This window comes from Chiloscyllium punctatum, chromosome 40 (genome assembly GCF_047496795.1).
Source record: "Chiloscyllium punctatum isolate Juve2018m chromosome 40, sChiPun1.3, whole genome shotgun sequence".
NCBI lineage: Eukaryota > Metazoa > Chordata > Chondrichthyes > Orectolobiformes > Hemiscylliidae > Chiloscyllium > Chiloscyllium punctatum.
In genome coordinates, this window is record NC_092778.1 from 15,353,884 (window position 1) to 15,378,768 (window position 24,885).

Here is a 24,885-nt window from a genome sequence, read left to right on the forward strand (position 1 = left end):
CCGACATACTCCTGCTTCAGGAGAGTGGCGGGAAGGCCTGACCTCACTCCCATGGTGCCTGGCGCGTTGGTGGCACGACCATGGGGAAAGAAACAGGTTAGAGTGAAACATGGAGAGAGTTGTTAATTGCCTGCAGCATTGGAATCACTGTCTTTTAGTGGGTTTGCGGAGGGGAGGAAATCGCTGTCTCTGAGTGAAGTGAATCGGAGAGCCTTCAGCTCTGGGCCGCGGTTGCTATGGGAACCAGCCTTGTCCAGAGCTGAAAACAGCAGCAAATGGTCAGGCAGTCACATCCTCTCAACTCAGATGTGGTTTTAATTCTCTCTCCCATTTTATCCTCGAAATAGGCTTTATTCATCAGTCAATAAGGATACAGCAATGTACAATTCAGCTATGGCTGTTCACAGCGTAATACAAACCACACTTGTTAAATGCAGTTTCTGGCACTCTAGAATGCCTCGCTACACTTCTGTGCAGAGTACATTGACATCTCATATGGGAAACTGGAACTGGGTTTAGCCATGCAGTCACTTGAGTCTCTTCCACCATTTAAATTAGTTTGTGGCTGATCCTCAACTGTAACTCCCACTTGGAGACAATAAGAACCTGCAGATGCTGCCACTTCCCTGTCTGATTTTCAGTGATCACCATTCTTAGCCTTCATTGACTGAGCGTTTGTAACTGTTTTGGGGTGGATTTGACAGATTTCTAACTCTGAGTGAAGACATTTCAGCTCATCACAGTCCAGAATGGTATCCCCATAACCTTGATGATGTCCACCAGCTCTAGGCTCGCCATCTAAGGAAAGTATCCTCTGAGTAGCTACCCTTTCAAATCTTCAGAATCAAGGTATTAGGCAAGAACTTTCGAAAGCTGACTGGGGGCAGATGTTCGCAGGTAAAGGGACGGTTGGAAAATGGGAACCCCTCAGAAATAAGATAACGAGAATCCAGAGATAGTATATTCCTGTTAGGGTGAGAGGAAAGGCTGGTAGGTATAGGGAGTGCTCGTTGACTAAAGAAATTGAGGGTTTGGTTAAGAAAAAGAAGGAAGTATATGTAAGGTATAGACAGGATAAATCGAGTGAATCCTTAGAAGAGTATAAAGGAAGTAGGAGTATACTTAAGAGGGAAATCAGGAGGGCAGAAATAGGACATGAGATAGCTTTGGCAAATAGAATTAAGGAGAATCCAAAGAGTTTTTACAAATGCATAAAGGACAAAAGGGTAACTAGGGAGAGAATAGGACCCCTCAAGGATCAGCAAGGCAGCATTTGTGTGGAGCCCTAGAAAATGGGAGAGATACTAAATGAGTATTTTGCATCAGTATTTATTTTGGAAAAGGATATGGAAGATATAGGCTGTAGGGAAGTAGATGGTGACATCTTGCAAAATGTCCATATTACGGAGGAGGAAATACTGGTAGTCTTGAAACAGGTAAAGGTGGATACATCCCCAGGACCTAATCAGGTGTACCCTAGAACTCTGTGGAAAGCTAGAGAAGTGATTGCTGGGCCGCTTGCTGAGATATTTTTATCATCGATAGTCACAGGTGAGGTGCCGGAAGACAGGAGGTTGGCTAACATGGAGCCATTGTTTGAGAAGGGTGGTAAGCACAAGCCAGGGAACTATAGACCAGTAAGCCTGACGTCAGTGGTGGGCAAGTTATTGGAGGGAATCCTAAGGGACAGGATGCACATGTATTTGGAAAGGCAAGGACTCATTAGGGATAGTCAACATGGCTTTGCGCATGGGAAATCATGTCTCACCAAACTTGATTGAGTTTTTTGAGGAAGTAACAAAGAGGATTGATGAGGGAAGAGCGGGAGATGTGACCCATATGGACTTCAGTAAGGCGTTCAACAAGGTTCCCATGGGAGACTGATTAGCTAGGTGAGATCTCATGGAATACAGGGAGAACTAGCCATTTGGATACAGAACTGACTCAGAGGTAGAAGACAGAGGGTGATGTTGGAGGGTTGTTTTTCAGACTGGAGGCCTGTGACCAGTGGAGTGCCACAAGGATCAGTGCTGAGTCCTCTACTTTTTGTCGTTTACATAAATGATTTGGATGCGAGCAGAAGAGGTACAATTAGTAAGTTTGCAGATGACACCAAAATTGGAGGTGTTGTGGACAGCGAAGAGGATTACCTCAGATTACAACAGTATCTTGACCAGATGGGCCAGTGGGCTGAGAAGTGGCAGATGGAGTTTAATTCAGATAAATGCGAGGTGCTGCATTTTGGGAAACCAAATCTTCGCAGGACTTATACACTTAATGGAAAGGTCCTAGGGAGTGTTGCTGAACAAAGAGACCTTGGAGTGCAGGTTCATAGCTCCTTAAAAGTGGAGTCGCAGGTAGAAAGGGTAGTGATGAAGGCGTTTGGTATGCTTTCCTTTATTGGTCAGAGTATCGAGTACAGGGGATGGGAGGTCATGTTGCGGTTGTACAGGACATTGGTTAGGCCACTGTTGGAATATTGCATGCAATTCTGGTCTCCTTCCTATCGAAAAGATGTTGTGAAACTTGAAAGGGTTCAGAAAAGATTTACAAGGATGTTGCCAGGGTTAGAGGACTTGAGCTATAGGGAGAGGCTGAACAGGCTGGGGCTTTTTTCCTTGGATCGTTGGAGGCTGAGGGGTGACCTTATAGAGGTTTACAAAATAATGAGGGGCATGGATAGCGTAAATAGGCAAAGTCCTTTCCCTGGGGTCGGGGAGTCCAGAACTAGGCATAGGTTTAGGGTGAGAGGGGAAAGATATAAAAGAGTCCTACAAGGCAACTTTTTCACACAGAGATTGTTACATGTATGGAATGAGTTGCCAGAGGAAGTGGTGGAGGCTGGTATAATTGCAACATTTAAGTGGCATTTGGATGGGTGTATGAATATCCAAGGAGCAGGAGAATAACATTTCGGGTGTAAGCCCTTCTTCAGGAATGAGGAAGGTGTGCCAAGCAGGCTAAGATAAAAGGTAGGGAGGAGGGACTTAGGGATTGGCATTGGGAATGCGATAGGTGGAAGGAGGTTAAGGTGAGGGTGATAGGCCGGAGAGGGGGTGGGGGCGGAGAGGTCGGGAAGAAGATTGCAGGTCAAGAAGGCGGTGCTGAGTCCAAGGGTTAGGACTGAGATAAGATGGGGGGAGGGGAAATGAGAAAGCTGAAGAAATCTGCATTCATCCCTTGTGGTTGGAGGGTTCCTAGGCGGAAGATGAGGCGCTCTTCCTCATTCCTTAAAAAGAATGCAGATTTCTCCAGCTTCCTCATTTCCCTTCCCCCCAAGTCCCTCCTCCCTACCTTTTATCTTAGCCTGCTTGGCACACCTTCCTCATTCCTGAAGAAGGGCTTATGCCCGAAACATCGATTCTCCTGCTCCTTGGATGCTGCCTGACTGCTGCGCTTTTCCAGCAACACATTTTTCAGCTCTGATCTCCAGTATCTGCAGTCCTCACTTTGTCCTGGGTATATGAATAGGAATGGTTTGGAGGGACATGGACCGGGTGCTGGCAGGTGGGACTAGATTGGGTTGGGATAACTGTTCGGTATGGACGGGTTGAACCGAAGGGTCTGTTTCCATGCTGTACATCTCTATGAATCTATGTACATTTTGTTCTTCTGAATGCACATTCTTCTCATTGTGCTTCCACCAGAGAACCCTCTTGTCCCAAAAATTAATTTATTCAATCATATTTACACCCCCCTCTTAAGTTAACTGTGCCTTTCCCTAAGTAAAATGGGGTGCCTGTACAATATCCTAATGACATGAGGCTAGTACAATTCCAACATTTTAAAGGAATCTGGATGGGTCCATGAATAGAAAGGGCTTAGAGGGATATGGACCAAATGTTGGCCAATGGGACTAGATCAGTTTAGAATATCGGGTCAACATAGATGAGTTGGATCGAAAGAACTGTTTCCAAGCTGTACAACTCTATGACTCTATAAAGTAACCAGAATTGTTCTCACCCAGTTACTTCTAGTTGGCAAAATATAGGTTCTCCCAATTGCTTGTTCTTAATTATGAATATATTTTGATTGGTATAAGCGTGAATGGTTTTACACTGGTTCCAGGTCCTTAGTGTGACTTAGGTCCAATGTGACTTAGACTCTGACTGTGGCCTTCTCCCCATTGTTACTTTATGTTGACTGCATCAGACTTCCAGTGCATCTCTCAACATTTATTCCTGGAGCCTGGAATATGCCAGTCTACACTGCCTGTGGACAAGCGACCAAGGTTACGTCAGAATATAATGGGATCTTGATCAGATGGGCCTGAGCAGTAACAGATGGAGTTTAGTTTAGATAAGTGTGAGATGCTGTGTTTTGGAAAGGGAAATCAGAGCTGAACTTATACAGTTAGTGATAAGGTCCTAGGGTGTGTTGCTGAACAAAGAGACCTTGGAGTGCAGGTTCATAGTTTCTTGAAAATGGAGTGGCAGGTAGATAGAATAGTGAAAAAGGCGTTTGGTATGCTTTTCTTTATTGGTCAGAGCATTGAGTATAGGAGTTGGGAGGTCATATTGTGGCTGTACAGGACATTGGTAGGCCACTTTTGGAACATTGCAACTCTGGTATCCCTCCTATGGGAAGAATGTTGTAAAACTCGAAAGGGTTCAGAAAAGATTTCCAATATGTTGCCAGGGTTGGAGGATTTGAGCTACAGGAAGATGCTGCATAGGCTGGGGCTGTTTTCCCTGTAATGTTGGAGGCTGAGGGGTGACCTTATAGAGGTTTATAAAATCATGAGTGGCCTGGATAGGGTGAATAGACAAGGTCTTTTCCCTGGGGTCAGGGAGTCCCAAATGGAGGACATAGGTTTAGGGTGAGAGGGGAAAGATTTAAAAGGGACCTAAGAGGCAATTTTTTCACTTAGAGGGTGGTGCCTGTATGGAATGAGCTGCCAGAGGAAGTGGTTGCAGTTGGTACAATTACAACATTTAAAAGGCATCTAGATGGATATATGAATAAGAAGGATTTGGAGGGATATGAGCCAAGTGCTGGCAAATGGGACTAGATTAAGTTAGGATATCTGGTTGGATTGGAGCATAGCATCTGATTTTACAGAGCTGTTTGAGATGAGCCTCAACAAAAGCTCCTGAACCCCTTTCCAAAACATTCTTTGCAAGTGCACAAAAGATGAAAAGTCTTACTCTTCCCAACCATCTAACCACGAAATGTGCACGAAGGAGCTATTGGAGAGGAGTGTATTCACCACACTTCAAGCCACATCTTGGTTATTCCTTGTCAGTTCTGGCAATAAAATGTTTTGAGGAACCATCCAACAGGATCCAATATCTCCTTTCTCCGCAGGGCTTTGAGGATATTACCTGCACACCACTGCCTCATCAAATTGTCTGATCAAACATGTTTTTATATTTTAAAAAATTATCTATCAGGAGCAGGTAGTATGGTGTGTCCAACTGAATGGAGCAGTCCTGGGAACTTGGCCAGATCTATCCTTCGAAATACCAGGAACAATTAGAACTACTGCACATACTGGCAAGTAGTGTTTGTGTACTGAGGAACTATGGAGAACTTGATGCAGCCACATGCAAAGGTAGTGATCGGGTGTATTTTCCGTCCTTTATCATCTAAAGGTTTGAGCATTGTACCCCTGCAAATATGGTCCATTTTCAGTCTCCAGATAAAACGAAGTCTGGCTTGTGTGATTGCCTTAGTGCTGCAGGGAGAATGGGTCAAACACGTACCATGTATAGAAATACCGAGAGCATTTTGTATTCTGATAACCAGGTTATCACAAGGAATTGAGAGGAACGATTGCTCAAAGAAGGTTTTGACAATCCTCCAGTTGTGTGAGTTCCAAAGATGTCCTACGTGTTTTCTGAGGTTTCAACCAAAGATGCACGAGATCTGCAGTGTGCGAATGACATCACACAGTTTGGTGTCTTTTACTAGTTCTGTGGTGTCCAGTTTGCTGTCATTTTTGCTGGATCATCCAACCTCATTGATGATGCAGTTGCAGTTACTGCATAGAACAACATGGCCTGGTCATCATCAGCAGCAATAGGAGTTGCTAGAGGTAGATCAGTCACTCATTTACTCAAGCCAGGAAATGAAACCTGAGTGGTCAGAGTAAAGTGCTTTCATCTAGTAATTTTGCAACAAGACCACTAAGTACTGCTTCCTTCAGTGTTGGCGAAGTGTCTTCTAGCAACAGAATATCCAGCCGTAAAGAACAATGACCGTTAACATGCATGTTAGCTCACTGAGCTGGAAGGTTTGTTTTCAGATGTTTTATCACCGTACTAGGTAACATTATCAGTGACAGTCTTCAGTCACCATACGAGGGAACATCATCAGTGAGAGTCTCCAGTGAAGTGTTGGTGGTATGTCCCGCCTCTCTACTTATAGGTCTTGCTTTCTTAAGGTGGGTGATGTCATTTCTGATATTTTTTCTCTCAAATATCACTAACAATGATCATTGCCTCTTGACCAAATTGATGACCATTATCCTGACCACCTGAAAGAACATCAGTTAAGCTTGGGGAGGTATCCTAGGATCAAAGACCATTGTATAGTTTTCTTTATTCACATTATTATCTTTCGAACTTTGAATTTTTGTTTACAAAGGTTGGTTCAAAGATCCATCTGAAATGTCATATAGGTTGGTTCTGGCCTTTGGGTATGTTCCTGCACAGTATTACCTGCAAGGTCCCTTCCAGACCTTACACCATTCTGATTTAAGTCAAACTTTTGGAATATTTGTCATTGGAACAATGTTAGAGTCTATTGTCAAGGATGTAACAGCAGTGCATTTAGAAACACATAATATAACAGGTAGAGTCAACATGGCTTCATGCAGGAGAAATCATGCCTGATAAATTTCTTAGAATTATTTGAGACTGTCACAACCAGGCTAGATGAAGGGGAACCAGTAATTGTCATATATTGGGATTTTCAAACAGCATCAAATGAGGTGCCGTAAGGCCACCTTTTAAGGTGAGCCCATGGTATTGATGTCCTCATGTAAGAATCAAATAAAGCTAGCATCCAAGGATTGTTGGCCTTTAGTTCAAAGCAAATTGCGGATAAAAATAGAAAGGTCTTGTTAAAATTATACAAGGCACCAGCCAGACCGCACCTGGAATAATGTGAACAATTTTGGTTCCACTTATCAAAGTAAAGATATACTGTCATGAGAGGCAGCCGGAGATGGAGCAGTTGAGTAATTTGGGCTCGTACTCAACGGAGTTCAGAAGAATGACAGGAAACCTTATTGAAACCTATATGATTCTGAAGGGGCTTGACAGGATAAATAACTGAGAAGTTCTTTTCCCTTGTGGGACAGCCTAGCACCAAAGGGTATAAAATCATAGTAAGGGGTTGCCTATTTAATGCCAAAATCAGCAAGAACATTTTTCTTTCAGAGGATAGTGAATCTGTGGAATTCTTTATTGCAGAGGGCTGTTGAGGCTGAGTTGTTAAATCTATAAGCACATGGATGATGATGGGATAGTGTAGGGGGACAAGCTGAGAATAGTTCACAGGTCAACGCAACATCGAGGGCTGATGGACCTGTTCTGACCTGTATTGTTCTCTGTTCTATATTCAATGCAGAGATAGATAGGTTTGTACTCTAGAAGAGAATCAATGCTCATGGGGAAAGACAAGGAAGTGGAGATGAGGATTCTCAAATTAGTCATGATCTCAGTGAATGGTAGAACAGACTTGATGGACCAAATTGCCTAATTTTCCTATGTTTTATGGTCTAACTTCGGTGTTAACAGTACTGTGGTTGCCCCTACGACACATGATCTGCAACAAGTAACCTTGATTCTTTCATTGGCAAAATTGGAGAGAGGTATGGGATGGCTTCTTTGGCATTCATTTTCAATGCCATCTTGATCTATCAGACCATTGATGTAGATGCACCTTCCAATCCTATCAGTATGTTTGCTGTATAGTTTCAGTGACAGGAATGTGTTGTCATGGTGCAGTTCCTTTACACTGGGAAGGTAAGCTTGCAGAAACTTTGGGGATCCATTCACGTTTTTAAAATATCATTTCAAGTTATGCACCATAGGCAAGGTAGTCCACTGCTTGGAAATCATATCACTCAAACTGATCCCTCTGCACATAGAAGATGAGGTTAGCAGGCATATCTTTTTCCACTTTCTTCATCAACATTCTGACAGTGCCCTATACTCCCTCATTCAGTGCTCACCATTTTAACATGTTTGACTCCTTGGCCCCTATTGATATTAGACCAAAGCTACAAACTAATGAGAAAAGTCAAGACTCTTCACTCAAACGTTTACAATACTACCCTAGCACTTTGCCAAAAAGCCAAGAAGCAGTCCCAGGAGGGAACTACCCTGCAGCTTCCAAAGTCTGTGACAGACTCTGAAAAGTACAGTTGAAGCCACAATCTCATAGTTTAAATGTGCTGGAGAGTTAATTTCACTTCTTGCTCATGTTAATTCATTGATTGTACTTTCAAAGAGAAGCTAATATATAGACAAAAAATGATGACAAAATGCAAATTAATTCTGTCAAAAAGTACGTATGAATTTGATGTCTCATGGCTAACTGCCTTGCTGTTGCTCCAGAGGTAGTCAAACATGAAAGAATCAGCAGCAGTGGGTTCTATCATTAGTTTGACAAGGTGAAGTGTTCTGTAGTACCTCTTCTTCCAAATTGAGTATCCCTGAGCTGCAAGCTGCCGCTCCCTGCAATTTAACTTTAAAATGAATCATGATCAATTGGGTCAATGGGCTGAGGAGTGGCAGATGGAGTTTCACTTGGATAAATGGGAGGAATTGTATTCTGGTAAAACAACCAAGAGCAGGACTTACACAATTAATGGTAGGGCCCTGGGTAGTTTTCTAGAACAGAGAGACCTAGGAGTTCAGGTACATACTTCTTTGAAATTGGTGTCACCGGTAGGCAGAGTATTTATGAAAACGTTTAGCACACTCGCCTTCATTGCTCTGATCTTTGAGTATTGGAGGTGGGATATCATGTTGATGTTGTATATGATGTTAATGAGGCCTCTTCAGGAGTACTGTGTGCAGTTCTGGTTGCACTGTTACAGGAACGATATCATTGAAATGGTGAGGGTTCAGAAAAGATTCACCAGAATGTTGCCGGGAATGTAGGGTTGCAATTATAAGGATAAGCTTTTCACTGAGCGTAGGAGATTAGAGAGGTTTATAAAATCATGATGGGCATAGTCAAGGTGAAAAGCAAGGCTCTTTTCCCTAGGTTGAGGGAATTCAAAATGAGGGGTATATTTTTAAGGTGAGAGGAGAAAGCTTTAAAAAAGACATGAGGGGCAACCTTTTCACACAGCATGGTTCGAGCGTGGAATGAACTGCCAGAGAAATGGATGCAAGTACAGTTACAACATTTAAAAGACAAGTACATGAATAGACAAGTTTGGAGGGATATGGGCCAAACACAGGCGAGTGGGACTAGTTTAGTTTAGGAACATGGTGGCCATGGATTAGTTGGACAAAAAGGTCTGTTTCCATGTTCTATGACTCTCTGCTTCAAGAATTTCTGTTAATATCTTGCTTCAGTTATACAAATTTGCCTGTGTATCGTGGATTCTACCTAATCTGGCATAAAATAAATATTTGTGCACATTGCAGAGCTCATCAACTGAAGCATTTCTACCATTTTCTGGAATTTAGTACCTCCAGAACAGTAATTACTGACATTTTATTTTCTTGATAAACCTATGCAAATTGTGTTAGCCGTTTATCTCTCTTGCTAACATCATTACTTGTAGTATATCATCAGATACTCATTCAAAAGCCAGTGGAAAATAGATTGCAATTCTTCAATAAAGTGGAAACACTTGAGCCAAGATTATGATAAATAGACTTGATACATCAGTGCAGTACTGAGTGGAGCAATGCCAGAAACAGGTGGCTTGGTCATTCATTTCATTGCTATTGGGGGATCATGCTGCACATAAAATGGAAACTATACTTGCCCACAGAACAAGAATCGGTGCCTTCAATTTAATTCTATGTGTAGCAAACTCAGAGATAATTCTGAGTTCTAGATAAATAAATATTTCTCACATTTTAATAGCCAGAAAAAGGACTAATATTGAGGCTACAATCAATCGATGCTCCCAGATCATCTGTAGTGTTTTTATAAATATTGCACTCTCCATCATTGAATAACCATTAGACTCTTCAAATTCTCTGTCTGTGCAAAAAAGCCAAAGAATGCTAAAAAAAGTGCCTCTGGAAAATGGTGCCATGTGTCATTATATGTGATGTTATAGTCTGCCATCAATGGGAATCAAACATACTCCGCTTCATTACAGTGGCCAATATTTTATGCTATAAATGTTGCTGTCAGTTCACAAAGGAAAAATCCAATAATTATGTAGCACTGTTTATTGCCACACAAACAGAAGTAGTAAATAATTCTCAGCAACATGGTACAATAATTGTACATGGGATGTAGACTCCCAATCCATTGACTTTTATTTCTCATCTTTTACGTCAACCCAATACCATGAATCACTTTTGTCTTGATATTAAATACTACCTTTGTTACTCCATTCTATGTTGCCAGATGGCATAGAGAGGTATACAAATGACTCCTTTGGTTCTTTCAAGAAAACTCACCCGCTGGGTGCATTTTTTCTTTTCAACGAACCTCAAATTTTCGAAGTTGTGGAGTGTGGCTGCCTGCAGAAACCAGCAGTTTTTTAACTTCATTCATACATCCACCATTTTTTGACACCAGTAGACCTGTAAAATTGTACATAACTGCAACTCTTCATTTGTTGGCCTAATCAATATCTGTAGCTATTTGTTCATAGGTGGCATCACAATTGAACCTTATGCTATTGTCATCAATATGAACCTTCATCATACATGCTGAATAGTAATTTGAAGGGGGAGCCATGTTTTGAATGGTAGAGAATGTCTCAAACAAATAGATTCCTACATTAATTTGCAATGGTGACAGATTGATAACAATTATGTCAGAATAATCTAAAATGATGGAATTATTTTGCTTTGAGACATGGCTTTTTTCCTATATCTAAGTTGTTTTCCTTATGCTCCATTCTCAACCCTTTGCTCCTCCCTGGCCACATTCTTCATTAACTCAAATTGGTGCATTAGCTTTCACGTCTACTGAATTAACTGTTTTCTACCTTGTTGCTTTGTCCACTGACCTAAGTATTGTATTAAGACTTGGGACATTAAAGACTGAGAAGTTGTAGCCTGGAATCTATCAACTTCAGTTACCTTAAAATTGATCCCTACGGTTGCTGTCTCTTCTTCCACTAATACTGTTCTCAATGCCTTCATCATTTTGGCTTCTCCAACATCTTTCAACCTTGTTTCCTTGTGCTACATCTCAACAATCTTGCGACTCATCCAATAATTACAGCAGTATATGTCTTCATCGAACTTATGTTCAAGAGTTCTGATGTCACAATTCATATGTGTCTTTTTTAATTTTCATATCCAACTTACTGACTTTCTCTTCCTTGATGTTGCTGTCTGTGCTTTCTGCTTCTTCCTGCACCAGACTCTCTTCACTCAGTTCATTTATTATCACTCATTACTGTTTTATCCATGAGTTTCCTTCTCTGCGGCATTTTCGACTTAATCTCTTGCAAGATCCCAATATTCTCCCTGTCATAAACTTAAAGTTCTCCTCTGTAAATTTCTTTTTGTTCAATTTCAGCTTCATTTTACTGTACTTGTTGTATATTGTATCCTCTTTATTGTAAAGTATTCTGACATACTTTCCAGCATTGAAAGAGCATCATTATAAATGCAAGTTGTTAGTTAAAGGGAAAGGAATGCCTGCATTTTCATGAAAAACAAGATTCCTCTCATAGAGTCATTTGATTGATATCTTTCATTTTCATGGGCAAACCTTACTTTTTTTATTTAAAAAAAACTAATACTATTTTAACAGGTAATCAATATTGTATTTGAGCACTGTTCAAGCCATGACTTTACACATTATTGGTATTTATTTTCATATGATAATACTCTGGCAGCAATTAAATCTTTACTTTCTCTGTTTCAACATTCTCCTGCAGATACTAATTTTTTAGATTGGGGAAGCACACTAGAAATCAAGCCTCATTATTTCCAGTGTTGTCATGAGTTAAAGATGTTTAAAATAGGCAAAATTACCTGTCTTTTTGACCCAGATTGACAGAAAGCATAGACCATGTTTTGTTCTTAACAAGAATTACTATTTATGACAGCTAAATAGAGTCTAGCTGCAGATAAACAATTGTGAATGGTCAACATGTAACTCTAGTAGTTAAAACTCTAACCTCCTTATAAAACCCATCCTACACACTCATGCAGACAAGTGCATAAAATTAGTGTTATGGGTAGAGGAAAAGACTGGAAAGGCAGTTCAGTGATTCCTGTCCTTTGGGTTTGTCAGGACTTGCTGCTCATCAATCTTTCAGAGGTATTTTCACATGCTTGTAAGAGGAACATGGCTACAACTTCACAGTTATAAAGTTTCTGATTTATTGGTTAAAAACTACAGCCTACAGCAAATGTTATGGGGAAATAAACTAGTTTACTCCAGACTTGAAGTACTTTTTAGGTGCAGACAAAAAGATTGCACCTTCTGTTTCAGAGGTTCAATGGCTACTGATCAAACATTCACGCCCATAAGCTGTTCAGCTACCTGGAAACCAATCGTGTATTTAGTGGAAGATAAAAGCTTTTGTGATTGGCAACTGCCACAATTCCACAGATCAGTTCGCTACTTGTTGCTGGCCAAATTTCATTTGTACATATTTCCTGGTTCCAGCTTCTTTGCAACTAAGACCCCACACCTGAACTGCTTGAACAAACAACAATGTTAACAATGAATGTTGGCAACCTGCTTTTTAAAAGTGCACCAATCCTTTCCACAATCTTTGCATTTTTTTAAACAGTCCTTTCCATTTCAACCCACAATTAAAGATACAGAAAAATAAAAAAGACAGTCTTTTCAAATTAATGTAGGGTATAGTACCAAAGACAACTGTAACATTCTGACACTCCATATAAAATGACATTTACTCATTTGTAAACCTGACAGTAAACTGGCAGGCAGCAGAGGTTAACCAGACAATCCAGGTCTTAAATTCAATCAATGTGCATTCAATCTCCAGCAAGTATCATTGGATGGTTATACAATTACAAGGTTTGACTTTGTTTTCCTTCCTTCCCAGCAGAAAGACACTGAGAAAATCTGAGGAATCAAGCTCACAAACTCTAATCTGTAGGTCTCAGTACCACACCAAGTAGTGTTCTTAGCCACTGTTTGGGCAGATCTTTTAAGGTTGTCAGACAGAATTAAACTTGAAGTATATTAGAAACAATTATAATATTCAGAAATGGTCCATTGTTATTTAGGTCCTCAAATGATAGGAATCAGTATAGGTCTGTGATTTAAACATGCGCCCATTGTGCAGATCACAATGCTTCACTCAAGATCTCTAAGAGGTGATGTATTTGAATACAGGTCGTTCTGCTATAACTTGCATTTTGTTAATGCGAATTTGCTACAAACACAGTTGACAAATTGGGGATATTGCTTCTGAAGTGCGATCTTTTAAAATGTGTGTTGCTGTAATGCGATTACATCAACAACACTGTAAGCGCTGTTTCTAAAGAACGATTTTTCTATAGTGGGGGGGGGTTGCACAAGAACACAGCCATCACATTATAGAAGAACTACCTGTATGTGCTTCTTCCTTCATTGTTCCACTTTGTAGTTCGGCACCAAGCATACTTGTTAAGTAACTTGTGATTGTCTTGTAGTGCCACTTATCGAGAAGAATCTGCTGGATCTGAAAGTAAAAGAGGTTCCTTCCTGGACTGTACAGAGACTATTATCCCCGATGTCTATCTTTCATGCTATCTGCAGATGTAAGTGTGATTTAAGAAATCTAATTCTACACATTAGATCTCAATGTCACGTTGAATGTACACTAGTCAGCTACTGCATGGGTTAGAATTTGAGTAAGATTTCTTTTACTGTAGCAGAAGTTTTACTCATTTCTGCTGTACTCCATCATACAGGCCATGATTCTTACTACAAACATTACATCGATGTGAAAAAGGGCGGCCTTGGTGGCATTTCAATGTTCCTGATGGGTTATGTTGTGATCAGCTACATTTGGGGATTCAGCCACATTAGTAAGTAAATGTGCACAGACTCCTTCGGGCTTGAGATGTTTTTCATTTACTTGTAATTCACTAAAATAATGGACCTGCAAATTTTTAAAGTTCCTTCATGGGACATCTCGTCACTGACTGACCAGCATTGCCCACCTCTTGTTGCCCTTGAGAAGGTGGGGGTGAGCTGCCTTCTGGAACCATTGCAGTCCATATGCTGTAGATATGCCCACAATGCCATTAGGGAGGGAATTTCAGGATGTTGACTCAGCAACATTTAAGGAACTGTGATATGTTTCCAAGGCACTGATTGGCTTGGAGGGGAACTTGTAGCTGGGGGTGTTCCATGTCCTTCCAGATGAAATAGTTGTGCTCTCTAATGATCTTTGGTGAATCTTTGTAATGCATCTAGTAAATAGTACACACTGCTGCTACTGAGCATCAGTGGTGGAATGACCAAAGTTTTGTGGATATGGTACCAATCAAGCTGTCTGTATTGTTCTGATGGGAGACTGGTTAGCAAGGTTAGATCTCACGGAATACAGAACTGGCTCAAAGGTAGAAGACAGAGGGTGGTGGTGGAGGGTTGTTTTTCAGACTGGAGGCCTGTGACCAGTAGAGTGCCACAAGAATCGGTGCTGGGTCCTCTACTTTTTGTCATTTACATAAATGATTTGGATGCGAGCATAAGAGGTACGGTGAGTAAGTTTGCAGAGGTGTAGTTGACAGTGAAGAAGGTTACCTCAGATTACAACAGGATCTTGACCAGATGAGCCAATGGGCTGAGAAGTGGCAGATGGAATTTAATTCAGATAAGTGCAAGGTGCTACATTTTGGGAAAGCAAATCTTAGCAGGACTTATACACTTAATGGTAAGGTCCTAAGGAGATCTTGGAGCGCAGGTTCATAGTCCTTGAAAGTGGAGTCGCAGGTAGATAGGATAGTGAAGAAGGCTTTTGGTATGCTTTCTCTTATTGGTCAGAGTATTGAGTACAGGAGTTGGGAGGTCATGTTGTGGCTGTACAGGACATTGGTTAGGCCACTGTTGGAATGTTGCGTGCAATTCTGGTCTCCTTCCTATCAGAAAGATGTTGTGAAACTTGAAAGGGTTCGGAAAAGATTTACAAGTATGTTGGCCAGGGTTGGAGGATTTGAGCTATAGGGAGAGACTGAACAGGCTGGGGCTTTTCTCCCTGGAGCGTCGGAGGCTGAGGGGTGACCTTATAGAGGTTTACAAAATGATGAGGGCCATGGATAGGATACATAGACAAAGTCTTTTCCCTGGGGTCAGGGAATCTAGAACTAGAGGGCACGGGTTTAGGGTGAAGGGGGAAAGATATAAAAGAGATCTAAGGGGCAACTTTTTCACACAGAGGGTGGTACGTGTATGGAATGAGCTGTCAGAGGAAGTGGTGGAGGCTGGTACAATTGCAACATTTAAAAGACATTTGGATGGGTATATGAATAGGAAGGGTTTGGAGGGATATGGGCCGGGTGCTGGCAGTTGGGACTAGATTGGGTTGGGATATCTGGTCAGCATGCACGGATTGAACTGAAGAGTCTGTTTCCATGCTGTACATCTCTATGACTCTATGACTGTAAGTGTTGTTGGAGTTGCTCTCATCTAGGAAAGTGGGCAGTATTTCTTTACGCTCCTGCTTTGTGCCTTGTAGTTGGGCGACAGGAGGTAAATTATTTACTGCAAGCCTTGACCTAATCTTGGAACCATTGTATATGTACAGGGAGTCCAGTTCAGTTTCTGGTCAGAGGCAACCCAAGAATGTTGATAGTGGGGGATTCAGTGATGGTGACACTATTGAATATTAAGGGACGGTGATTAGGTTGTTGCCTATTGCCTGGCATCTATATGGTGCTAGCATACTTGCCACCATTCATCCCAAACCTGGATATTGTGCGTATCTTGTTGCAATTGGACGTGAACTGCTAGAGTATCTCAGGAGATGTGAATGGTGCTGAACATTGTGCAATCATCAGCAAACATCCCCACTTCTGACCTTGTGATGAAAGGAAGGTCATTAATGAAGCAGTTAGAGATTGTTGGACCTAGAACACTATTCTGACGAACTTCCGTAGATATGTCCTTGAGCTGAGATGACTGACCTCCAAAAACCAGAATCAGTTTCCTCATTCATCAAGTGTCCTTCAGTTACTCATTGCCATTTGGTCAACAGAGGCAACTTTCTTCTCATGCCAGATCTTGGTGTCATGAAACTATGGTATAATGACATTGTGTAACATTGCATACAGTCCACCGAAATCTTTTACTAAAGAAAGTTCCTTAATTATCATCTTAGTCTTACTTTAGATCCAGGGTTTTAGTCAATATTCTAAGGAGAAAACCTGCTAATTTTAGATTAATTATTTCCCAGATATTCAGTCAGAGTATACTTTATTCTCAGAATTTTGAGGATTATATTTTCTCCCCACTGTTAATTTTTGAAATCTTATCTAATTACCTCTTTACACAAACGCACATTTTCTTTCAGAACAGTCTTTGTAAATTCAAGCAAAATGAGTAAGGTCTCTGTAAAGAGTTTATTTTTTAAATTATACATTCAGGAATGTGTTTACCCTGACTAGGCAAGCAGATGTTGCCCATTTCGAATTGCGGACAACCTTTTACGGATGCCCAAGCTGAGCTGAGAGCTGACGTAGCCCACAATGCCCAAATCCTGTGAATGAGTTTTTAAAAAAACCTGGGAATGGGGTGGTGAATTTTAAATTGCTGATAGGTTGGGAACGTTGGGTTCCAAAAATGGGTAAGAAAGCCATAAGTATATGCATCACATTAGTCAGTGGCTTTCAAACCCAGGACTTGTATACTCACATTATTCCTGCATCTCCTGACCAATTGAATATCAAGGGACGGTGATTAGATTGTTGCTTATTGCCTGGCATCTATATGGTGCTAGCATACTTGCCACCATTCATCCCAAACCTGGATATTGGGCGTATCTTGTTGCATTTGGACATGAACTGCTAGAGTACCTCAGGAGATCTGAATGGTGCTGAACATTGTGCAATCATCAGCAAACATCCCCACTTCTGACCTTGTGATGAAAGGAAGATCATTAATGAAGCAGTTAGAGATTGGGTGTGGTGATTATCCTTATGAATTGATTTCAATTTCAGTATTTAAGGGGATACTGTAGGTTTACAATTTGCCAGATGATAGAATTAGTAAATTGGGGCATACACATTCAATGTCGTGATGCCTGTCTGGGTATGGAGGCCACATTAGGAGTACTGTGTACAATTCTGGTGACCCTACTATAGAAACAATATTATTAAACAAAGTTAAAAATCACCAGGTTATAGTTCAACAGGTCTATTTGAAATTATAAGCTTTCAGAACAGCGCTACTTCCAAATAAACTTGTTGGACTATAACTTGGTGTTGATTTTTAACTCTGTCCTCTCCAGTCCAACATTGGAATCTCTACATTAGTATTAAACTAGAAAGTGTGCAAAAAATATTTGCAAGGATGTAACCGAGATTGGAAGGTTTGAATTAGAAGGAGAGGCTGGGTAGGTTCGGACTTATTTTTTCTGGAGCGTAGGTGGCTGAAGGATGACCTTATAGAGTTTTATAAAATCATGAGAGGCATGGATAAGGTGAATAGCCTCAGTCATTTCCCAGGGTAGGGGAGTCCAAAACTAGAGGGCATTGGTTTAAGGTGAGAAGGGAAAGATTTAAAAGGGACCTTTTAAATCCTTTCCTACCAGGAAATGCAGGAATATAGAGTTGAGATTAAAATCAGGTCAGCCATGATGTATTGAGTGGTGCTGCAGGCTTAAGGCACCAAGTGGCCTATCCTTGTTCCTTTCTCAAATGACAGTTGCAAAAGAGGAGGCACTGTTCATTAGTGGAGCTTTGGTGCACATGATTGTTGCAGATGGTGACACAATTAAATATAGATCCTCCAGGGCATACATTAACATGATGCCAATCACGAGTGAAATATAATGATCACTTAAAATGTTCTGACCTGGACAAGTCTAATTCATATATTTAAATTGCCGCAGGCAATTGTGTCCTGCAGGAGATGGTGCAGGGAAACAATAATAATTATTCAGAGGAAGTCACTCCCTCGCTGTGCATAGTTACAGGTCTCATGCAAACAGTGCACCAGCTCGGATATTCACAGTGCTAGAAAAGCACATGGTTGGATTTTGACACATCATCAGTGAGCTAAAGCAAATTGAAGTGAGAGACAATTGAAGAGAAGACTGTCAAAGGCTTAAGGATGCTCCAGCTGCTCCTCAGCTGAAGTTATATGTTGTACTTTTGAGTTCATCAATGAGCTGGAGTGTTATACAGATGAACATTCCAGCTATACTGTGTAGGCTTGCCATAAAATTGGTGTCACATCACAAGCCTTCACAATTATGTCTTCATACATACATAGAGTTCCCACCTGTTTGCAGAATCAAACTTAACAATGACCAATTGCACAATATCAATGCCATCTGACAAAGGATGCATGATACTCTGGCCTTGGGCATTCATCACCCCACTAATCTGCAATAAAGTGTTCTTAACCTTATTGAAAGCAGAGAAATGTGAACGCAGAATTATAAGATTAATAGTAATGTGCACACAGAAGTGGGGACTCAGCTCAAAAGCATCCTCTTCCTATCCTTTTCCTTGCCTTCCCAGTTAATAACTCAAACACCGCTTTGTATCTCAGAAAGGTGATTTGTCTTTGCAAAAGCACTGAAGGAATCCTTAAGGACTCCAAAAGCTTGTGTAGATGTTAATGAAGAGCATCTACATTTACTAACAGGGATCTGAGCAATATGCCTATTATCACCACTGTAGCCACAGGTATAGCACCACGTGGAAGTGCTTGGAAAATATAAAGTAATAATTTGAAGTTGCACAAGATTATGCACATTGGTATATTTTATAGTATTAAATTGGAAAGTTTTCTGTATTAAATTTAAACCATTCAAATATTCTGTCTCTTGCAACTTTCCCATCTTCACCAGTTTTGATTGCTACCTAGCAAGTGATCTTTTGATAAAAAAAACCAGAAACTCATAAACCAAAGCCACAGGGATCTGTGAAGGAGGTGCCTGATTTGTGGTTTGTTGGAATGGAATGCATTTTGCATGTAGATGTCAGATGGCTGGGCTGGTGGAACCCCAGTGAACCTCACATCATTTAGGTTTTCCAAGTAGTAGGAATAGTCTTCTTCCCTTGTTCTTCCTGTACATCCAACTTCATAGTTGCAAAATATTGTGCAGTGTGCAGCATGCCTCAACATTGAAGATCCTGGGTGGTAGGTACTGAAGGGCCTTTCTAGATCTGTCCAAGAATCTGAAGTATATCTTTAGCACGCCAGTGGCTTGCTGAATGCAACAACAAGTTGCCATATAGCTTTGTTGTTTCTCTCCTGAGCATCATTGATTGGGTTCTTCAGAGTAAGAGGGGTCATTAGTCACATTTTAGGTGAGGTTTCTGTGTCTCCACTCAACTAACATTTAACTCTGTCTTGAGAGATTATAGAGGAAGATTTGTTGCAGCACGAAAAATACATAGCAGCTGCCTGAGAATAAAAACATTTGGTTTTTACGCAGAGATGTATTCCCTACTCCAAAGGAGAAATTGAACATGAGCCCACCGACTCAGAAGCCCACCGCTCCACTGTCATATTACCATGGGAGCAGCATTAATGATGCAGAGTGGGACATTCTCCCCCCCCCCCCAACATCATTTAGTATTAAGATGTAGATAGCTGCTGGATAATCTGAATATCTGGTTCTGCGATCCCAGTTGTGCCAGGATTGAGCGATGGCCCCTGCTGGGACTACGCCTAGTCCCTGAGGAGAAATTCAAATGTTGTGGACCCTGGACCTCAGGTAAGTTTAGGATTTTGGATGAGCCCATCTCACAGACCCCACAGAAGTTGGGAGTGGTGCAAGTAGGTTTAGGAGTTACATCTTAGAGGGTGGAGAATGGGTAAAGGATAGGTATGACCTTGGTGGGGAAGGATGCATCTCATGGGGAAATCCCAAACAGCAAAGAACATGAATCCTGCCTGACAGCAACCTGCACAGTGAAAGCTGACATGCTACCCGTTTTGACTCTACCTTCCCCAACTATTCATAAAATAACAACAAATATGAAATAGGGCCTCCTGTTGCCATTAGTTGACTATTTAATGCTTTGAATGGTCCAAGGTGGTGGATTGCCCGATGCCTGTCCTACCAACAACAACATTTGAGAGACTCCAGGAACAGATTGGTAGAAAGGAGATGGAAAAGCCAAGCATTTTATTTACAAGCCCCCTCTACGTTGCCTTCAATACACTCGGGTGGCTGGAAAATCATTCAATTGAGAAGATAGAAACATCTAACATTCATAGCATGGAAGAAGTCTATCAGTGTCTGGCCTGAAAAAGAGCTTTCCAGCTTAATCCCACTTCCCAGTTGTCAGTCGGAAACCTTGTGAGTTATGGCACTTCAAGTGCATATCCAAGTTTTTCTTTGAATTTTGAATTACCTTTTCATACAGCGAGTTTCAGGACCCACTTACTCTCTGGGTGAAAAATATTTCTCAACTCCCCTCTAATCCTTCTCCCACTTATGTCAAATCTAAACCGTTGGTTATTTGGCTTCTCCACTAAGGGTTAGACTTCCCTATTCACTCTGCCTAAGCTCCTCACAATTTTGTGTACCTAAACAGAATCTCCACTCAAACTCCTGAAACTCAACGAAAACAATCCAGCCAATCCACTTTTCCCTCAAATCTAAACTTCTCCATTCCTGGAAAAGTCATCTCCTTTGTACCCTCTCTAATGGCAATGTATCCTTCCTGTCGTGTAGTACCATCTTACAACACATTGTGCTCTCACTGTAGACTAACTGTTTTTTATGCAATTCTAGAATAACTTTCCTTCTCTTTTCTTCGCTATCCAGGAAATTGTAGGTCAGTGAGCCTTACGTCAGTATTAGGGAAATTGTTGGAGAAAACTCTTAGGGATAAGATTTATTCACATTTGGAAAGTCAGGTAAATTGGGTACTTTGCACACCTTAACATTTGATGTGACTGCAGGAATAGTGGTACATTAGATTAGATTCCCTACAGTATGGAAACAGGCTCTTCGGCCCAACAGGTCCACACCAACCGTCTGAAGAGTAACCCACCCAAACCCATTCCCCTTCCCCTTCCCGACATGCCAACTCGACTGACCGGCACATCTTTGGATTGTGGAGGAAACCGAAGCACCTGGAGGAAACCCACATAGATACAAGGAGAATGTGTTAACTCCACACAGACAGTCGCCCAAGGCTGGAATCAAACGTGGGTCTCTGGCGCTGTGAGGCAGCAGTGCTAACCATTGAGCCACTGAGCCACCATGCGTGCCCCCCACCCAATGGTACTTGATTTACAATACACTACCCCTGCATATCATAACACTATTCCTGCTGGTGCTGCTTGTCATCCTAGTCCTCATCAAAGATCCAAAGTAACCAAATTTTAAGCAGGATCCTAGTTGATCTGATAGATTGCAGCTCCAAATTGGAGCTTACACAAAGAAATCTCCAACTTTGCCCAAGCAGCTTCTCAGCTGTGCAAAGCCTTTTGCACAAACAGGCAGCAAAAGAGCTGCAAAATCTTGATACTTGCTGGTATTTTTCTGTGGTGTATACAGTTCCTCAGTTGTTGCTGTGGAAGCAGGAACCCAGGAAACATGTACATCATTAAATTCCAGAAGCCTTGTTAGTATTGCAGTAATCAAGTGAGTAATATGTTAAAATTAACAATCCAACTTTCCTGAGGGATTTGCTTGCATACAGCCCTCTGTACTGCAGTTAATTGTGGAATTCAGTAGGTTGCACCCAACTTTTGAAACCCTAACTAGATTCCAAGCCCATACATTCTTGCACATGTAAGATTTATAAAATTTTTGCAGTGAAATCCTTAAAGGTTATGGGCTGCTGGCAAGTGCTTTTTACAAACTGCATAGAATTTCACAGAACATGGTGCACACAAACAGATAATGTGGCTCAGCTTCTGTGCCTCCTCCAACTCCACACAGATTTTAAAGATTTTGACAAGAGATGTGGGGCATTTTTTAACATACCAAGTGGGAATGATCTGAAATTCTCTACCTATGAAGACAATGGAAGCAGATGAATAATTTTGATATGGAATTAGATGGGCTCTGAAGTGAAATAAAACTTTGTGTTACAAGGAGTGGGAGAATGGGGCTGATTGGATTGCTTTTGAGAGAGCAGACAGTGGATGTAAATGGGTTGAATGGCCTGTCTCTGCACTGTAATGATTCCATGACTCATCGAATCCCATCAGTATGTTCTTGTTGCTTTGTCTCTCAAGTAGTCATGACCCAGAACTCACTCCCTTTGAGCGAGATGGAAGCAGAGGTGTTGAATGATTTTGAAATAAAAAGGAGATGTTTTCCTGTTGCACTTCAACTGTTTGTTCACTAAAATACACATTCAAAATCCTGACCAGCTATTTCAAGTGTCCTCTGGCTGTCACAGGCAGAACTGGGTAAATTGGTATCTTCTGTGTATCAAATGCAAATATCCTCATTAATCTCCTCTGATGAATTTTGCACATTAATTCAAACAAGTTTCATACAGTGTATCATATTAACTCATGCAGAGATTGCATATTTTAACACTTATAAAATCACGGATGTGACTTTATGTGAGTTTTAATTGCTGGCATTTTCCCCAAGGGAAAGGCTCATGTTTGGATGAATGCCGATATACAGTGCTGCTTATGTGTAAATGAAATGGAATGTGATTGATTCACACTAGTGCATCAAAACAAATCTTCCATTACTGGCGAGAGACCTTGTTAATACAATTACACCAATTTACTCATCTTGAATTTTATTCCAAATTTTGATTTACTTTTTGCCTCATTCTTGCGATTCATTTCATTCAGTTGGGAATATACTTTTCTTGTTATAACTCGGGGGGGGGGAATAAAGGTGGGATGATCGTATGGGTTAGTGGAGTTTAAGTTTGCAATTGCAATCAATTTAACGGAAGCACATCCAATTTGTTACCAACAAAAAAAATCCTCAGTGGATCTTTCTGAAGCTGATTAATATTTCAGAGGCTTGATTTTAAATGCGAGATTAGTTCCAGCCTCTAAAATGTAATCCTGACAGGATGCAGTATAGCACAGAGGCAAGCACAGTGTCATTTCAAAATTCCAAACACAATTAACTGCTTCAGTACGCTGATGTGCAGATAATGTAGCTGCGTTTGGTGTTCCAGAGAGACAGACTGATAAACATGGTTGCAATCTCCTATTTTAGTAGAAATTTGAGGACAGATGCCTAATATATATTCCATTGTATTGTAGAGCAGGATCGCTGGAGAAAGTACCACTAAATGACTGCAATAACGTTACAGCTTGAAGTAATGATAGAAGTTGACAAACGTCTCTGCTGGACCTGTTGTTATTGAATGGTTACTTTGTTCATGCATTTTTTACACCAGTTGGTTATAAGTAAAACTCATTGCTTACCCTTTTGTTATATTACTCTGTCCTGATTTTTGTGAAAGGACAAATTTGAAAAACCTGTTCATTGTTTCTGTAATTAAATGTGATATATTGCTGAATTTGGCTTCTTTAAATGTGTAATTAACAAAGGGATGGAAAACACATTGAATTTTTTTTCAGTTTCAAAGTAGCAGTTGAGGTAATGTGAGGATAGATCAAACACCAGATCTCTACTGCCCTAAAATTACAGTCTGTGAAAGCAACCATGAAAATGGGAGTCTGCTTTTCCTTCTTTTGACTTTGCCTTTGGCTGCACCTGAGGCACAGCCTTGAGCAACACTTGGTTTGTTTGACCCTGACATTTTCCACACCGAAGAACATATTTTCAACTGTTGAGCTCGGAATCTATGTCTCCTATACAAATTCATATTCAGATAACTGCTACACTTGGTGTCTTATTATAACAGCTTGTTGAATTGCACCCTTTGAGGATTTGTTTTCTTCCATTCAGGATAATATGGATGTTATTGCCTAAGGCAGCATTTATCATCCATCATTAATTGCCCTGGAGTAGGTGGTGATGAGCTACTTCTTAAACTGCTGCAGTCCTTGGTACTGATAGGAAGGGTGGTCCAGGATTTTGACCCATTATCAGTGAAGGAGCAATGACAATACTTCCAAGATAGGACTGTGTGTGGCTTTGAGGGGCACTTGCAGGTATTGGCTAGACAGGTAAAGATGGAAGATTTCATTCCGATTAAAGAACTTGGGAGATTGAAAGACATAAGAAAGTAGACTTCAAGTTAAATGGTCAACAGCTGGAACAAGGATCACAATGTAAGTATTTAGAATGTATCTTGTCATAAGGTGGTTATTGCTATAAAAAAATCTAAGGTTCAAGAAGGGCTTATGCCTGAAATGTCGATTCTCCTGCTTCTCAGATGCTGCCTGGCCTGCTGTGTTTTTCCAGCATCACATTTTTCAACTTGAGGAAAATAGGCAATGAAAAATGAGAAAGTTGTCAAATGTAGTTTGGGGAAGGATGGAGCAGATCGGTTGGAAAGAACATAAGACTAATAAAGTAATTCTAGAGGTGGTGGCAGAGGAAAAATTGTTTGTGAATATCACCATGAAAAGGCAACAAGGTTGGATTGTCCATTTTCTGTCACATGACAACATGCTAAAAGCAATTGAAGAAAAACTGGAGGGATGTCCACTGAGAGGGAGAAGGAG

General features: G+C 40.9%; 1 protein-coding gene across 1 annotated transcript; it reads left to right on the plus strand.

The window, feature by feature from the left end:
- Window positions 1-2: 2 nt before the first annotated feature.
- On the plus strand, window positions 3-23,740 carry atp5mf (ATP synthase membrane subunit f). Its single transcript, XM_072559357.1, has 4 exons — window positions 3-96; window positions 13,782-13,889; window positions 14,043-14,159; window positions 23,512-23,740. Exons 1-4 carry the CDS (start codon window positions 81-83, stop codon window positions 23,538-23,540), a joined length of 270 nt encoding a protein of 89 aa, XP_072415458.1. The 5' UTR covers window positions 3-80; the 3' UTR covers window positions 23,541-23,740.
- Window positions 23,741-24,885: the final 1,145 nt, after the last annotated feature.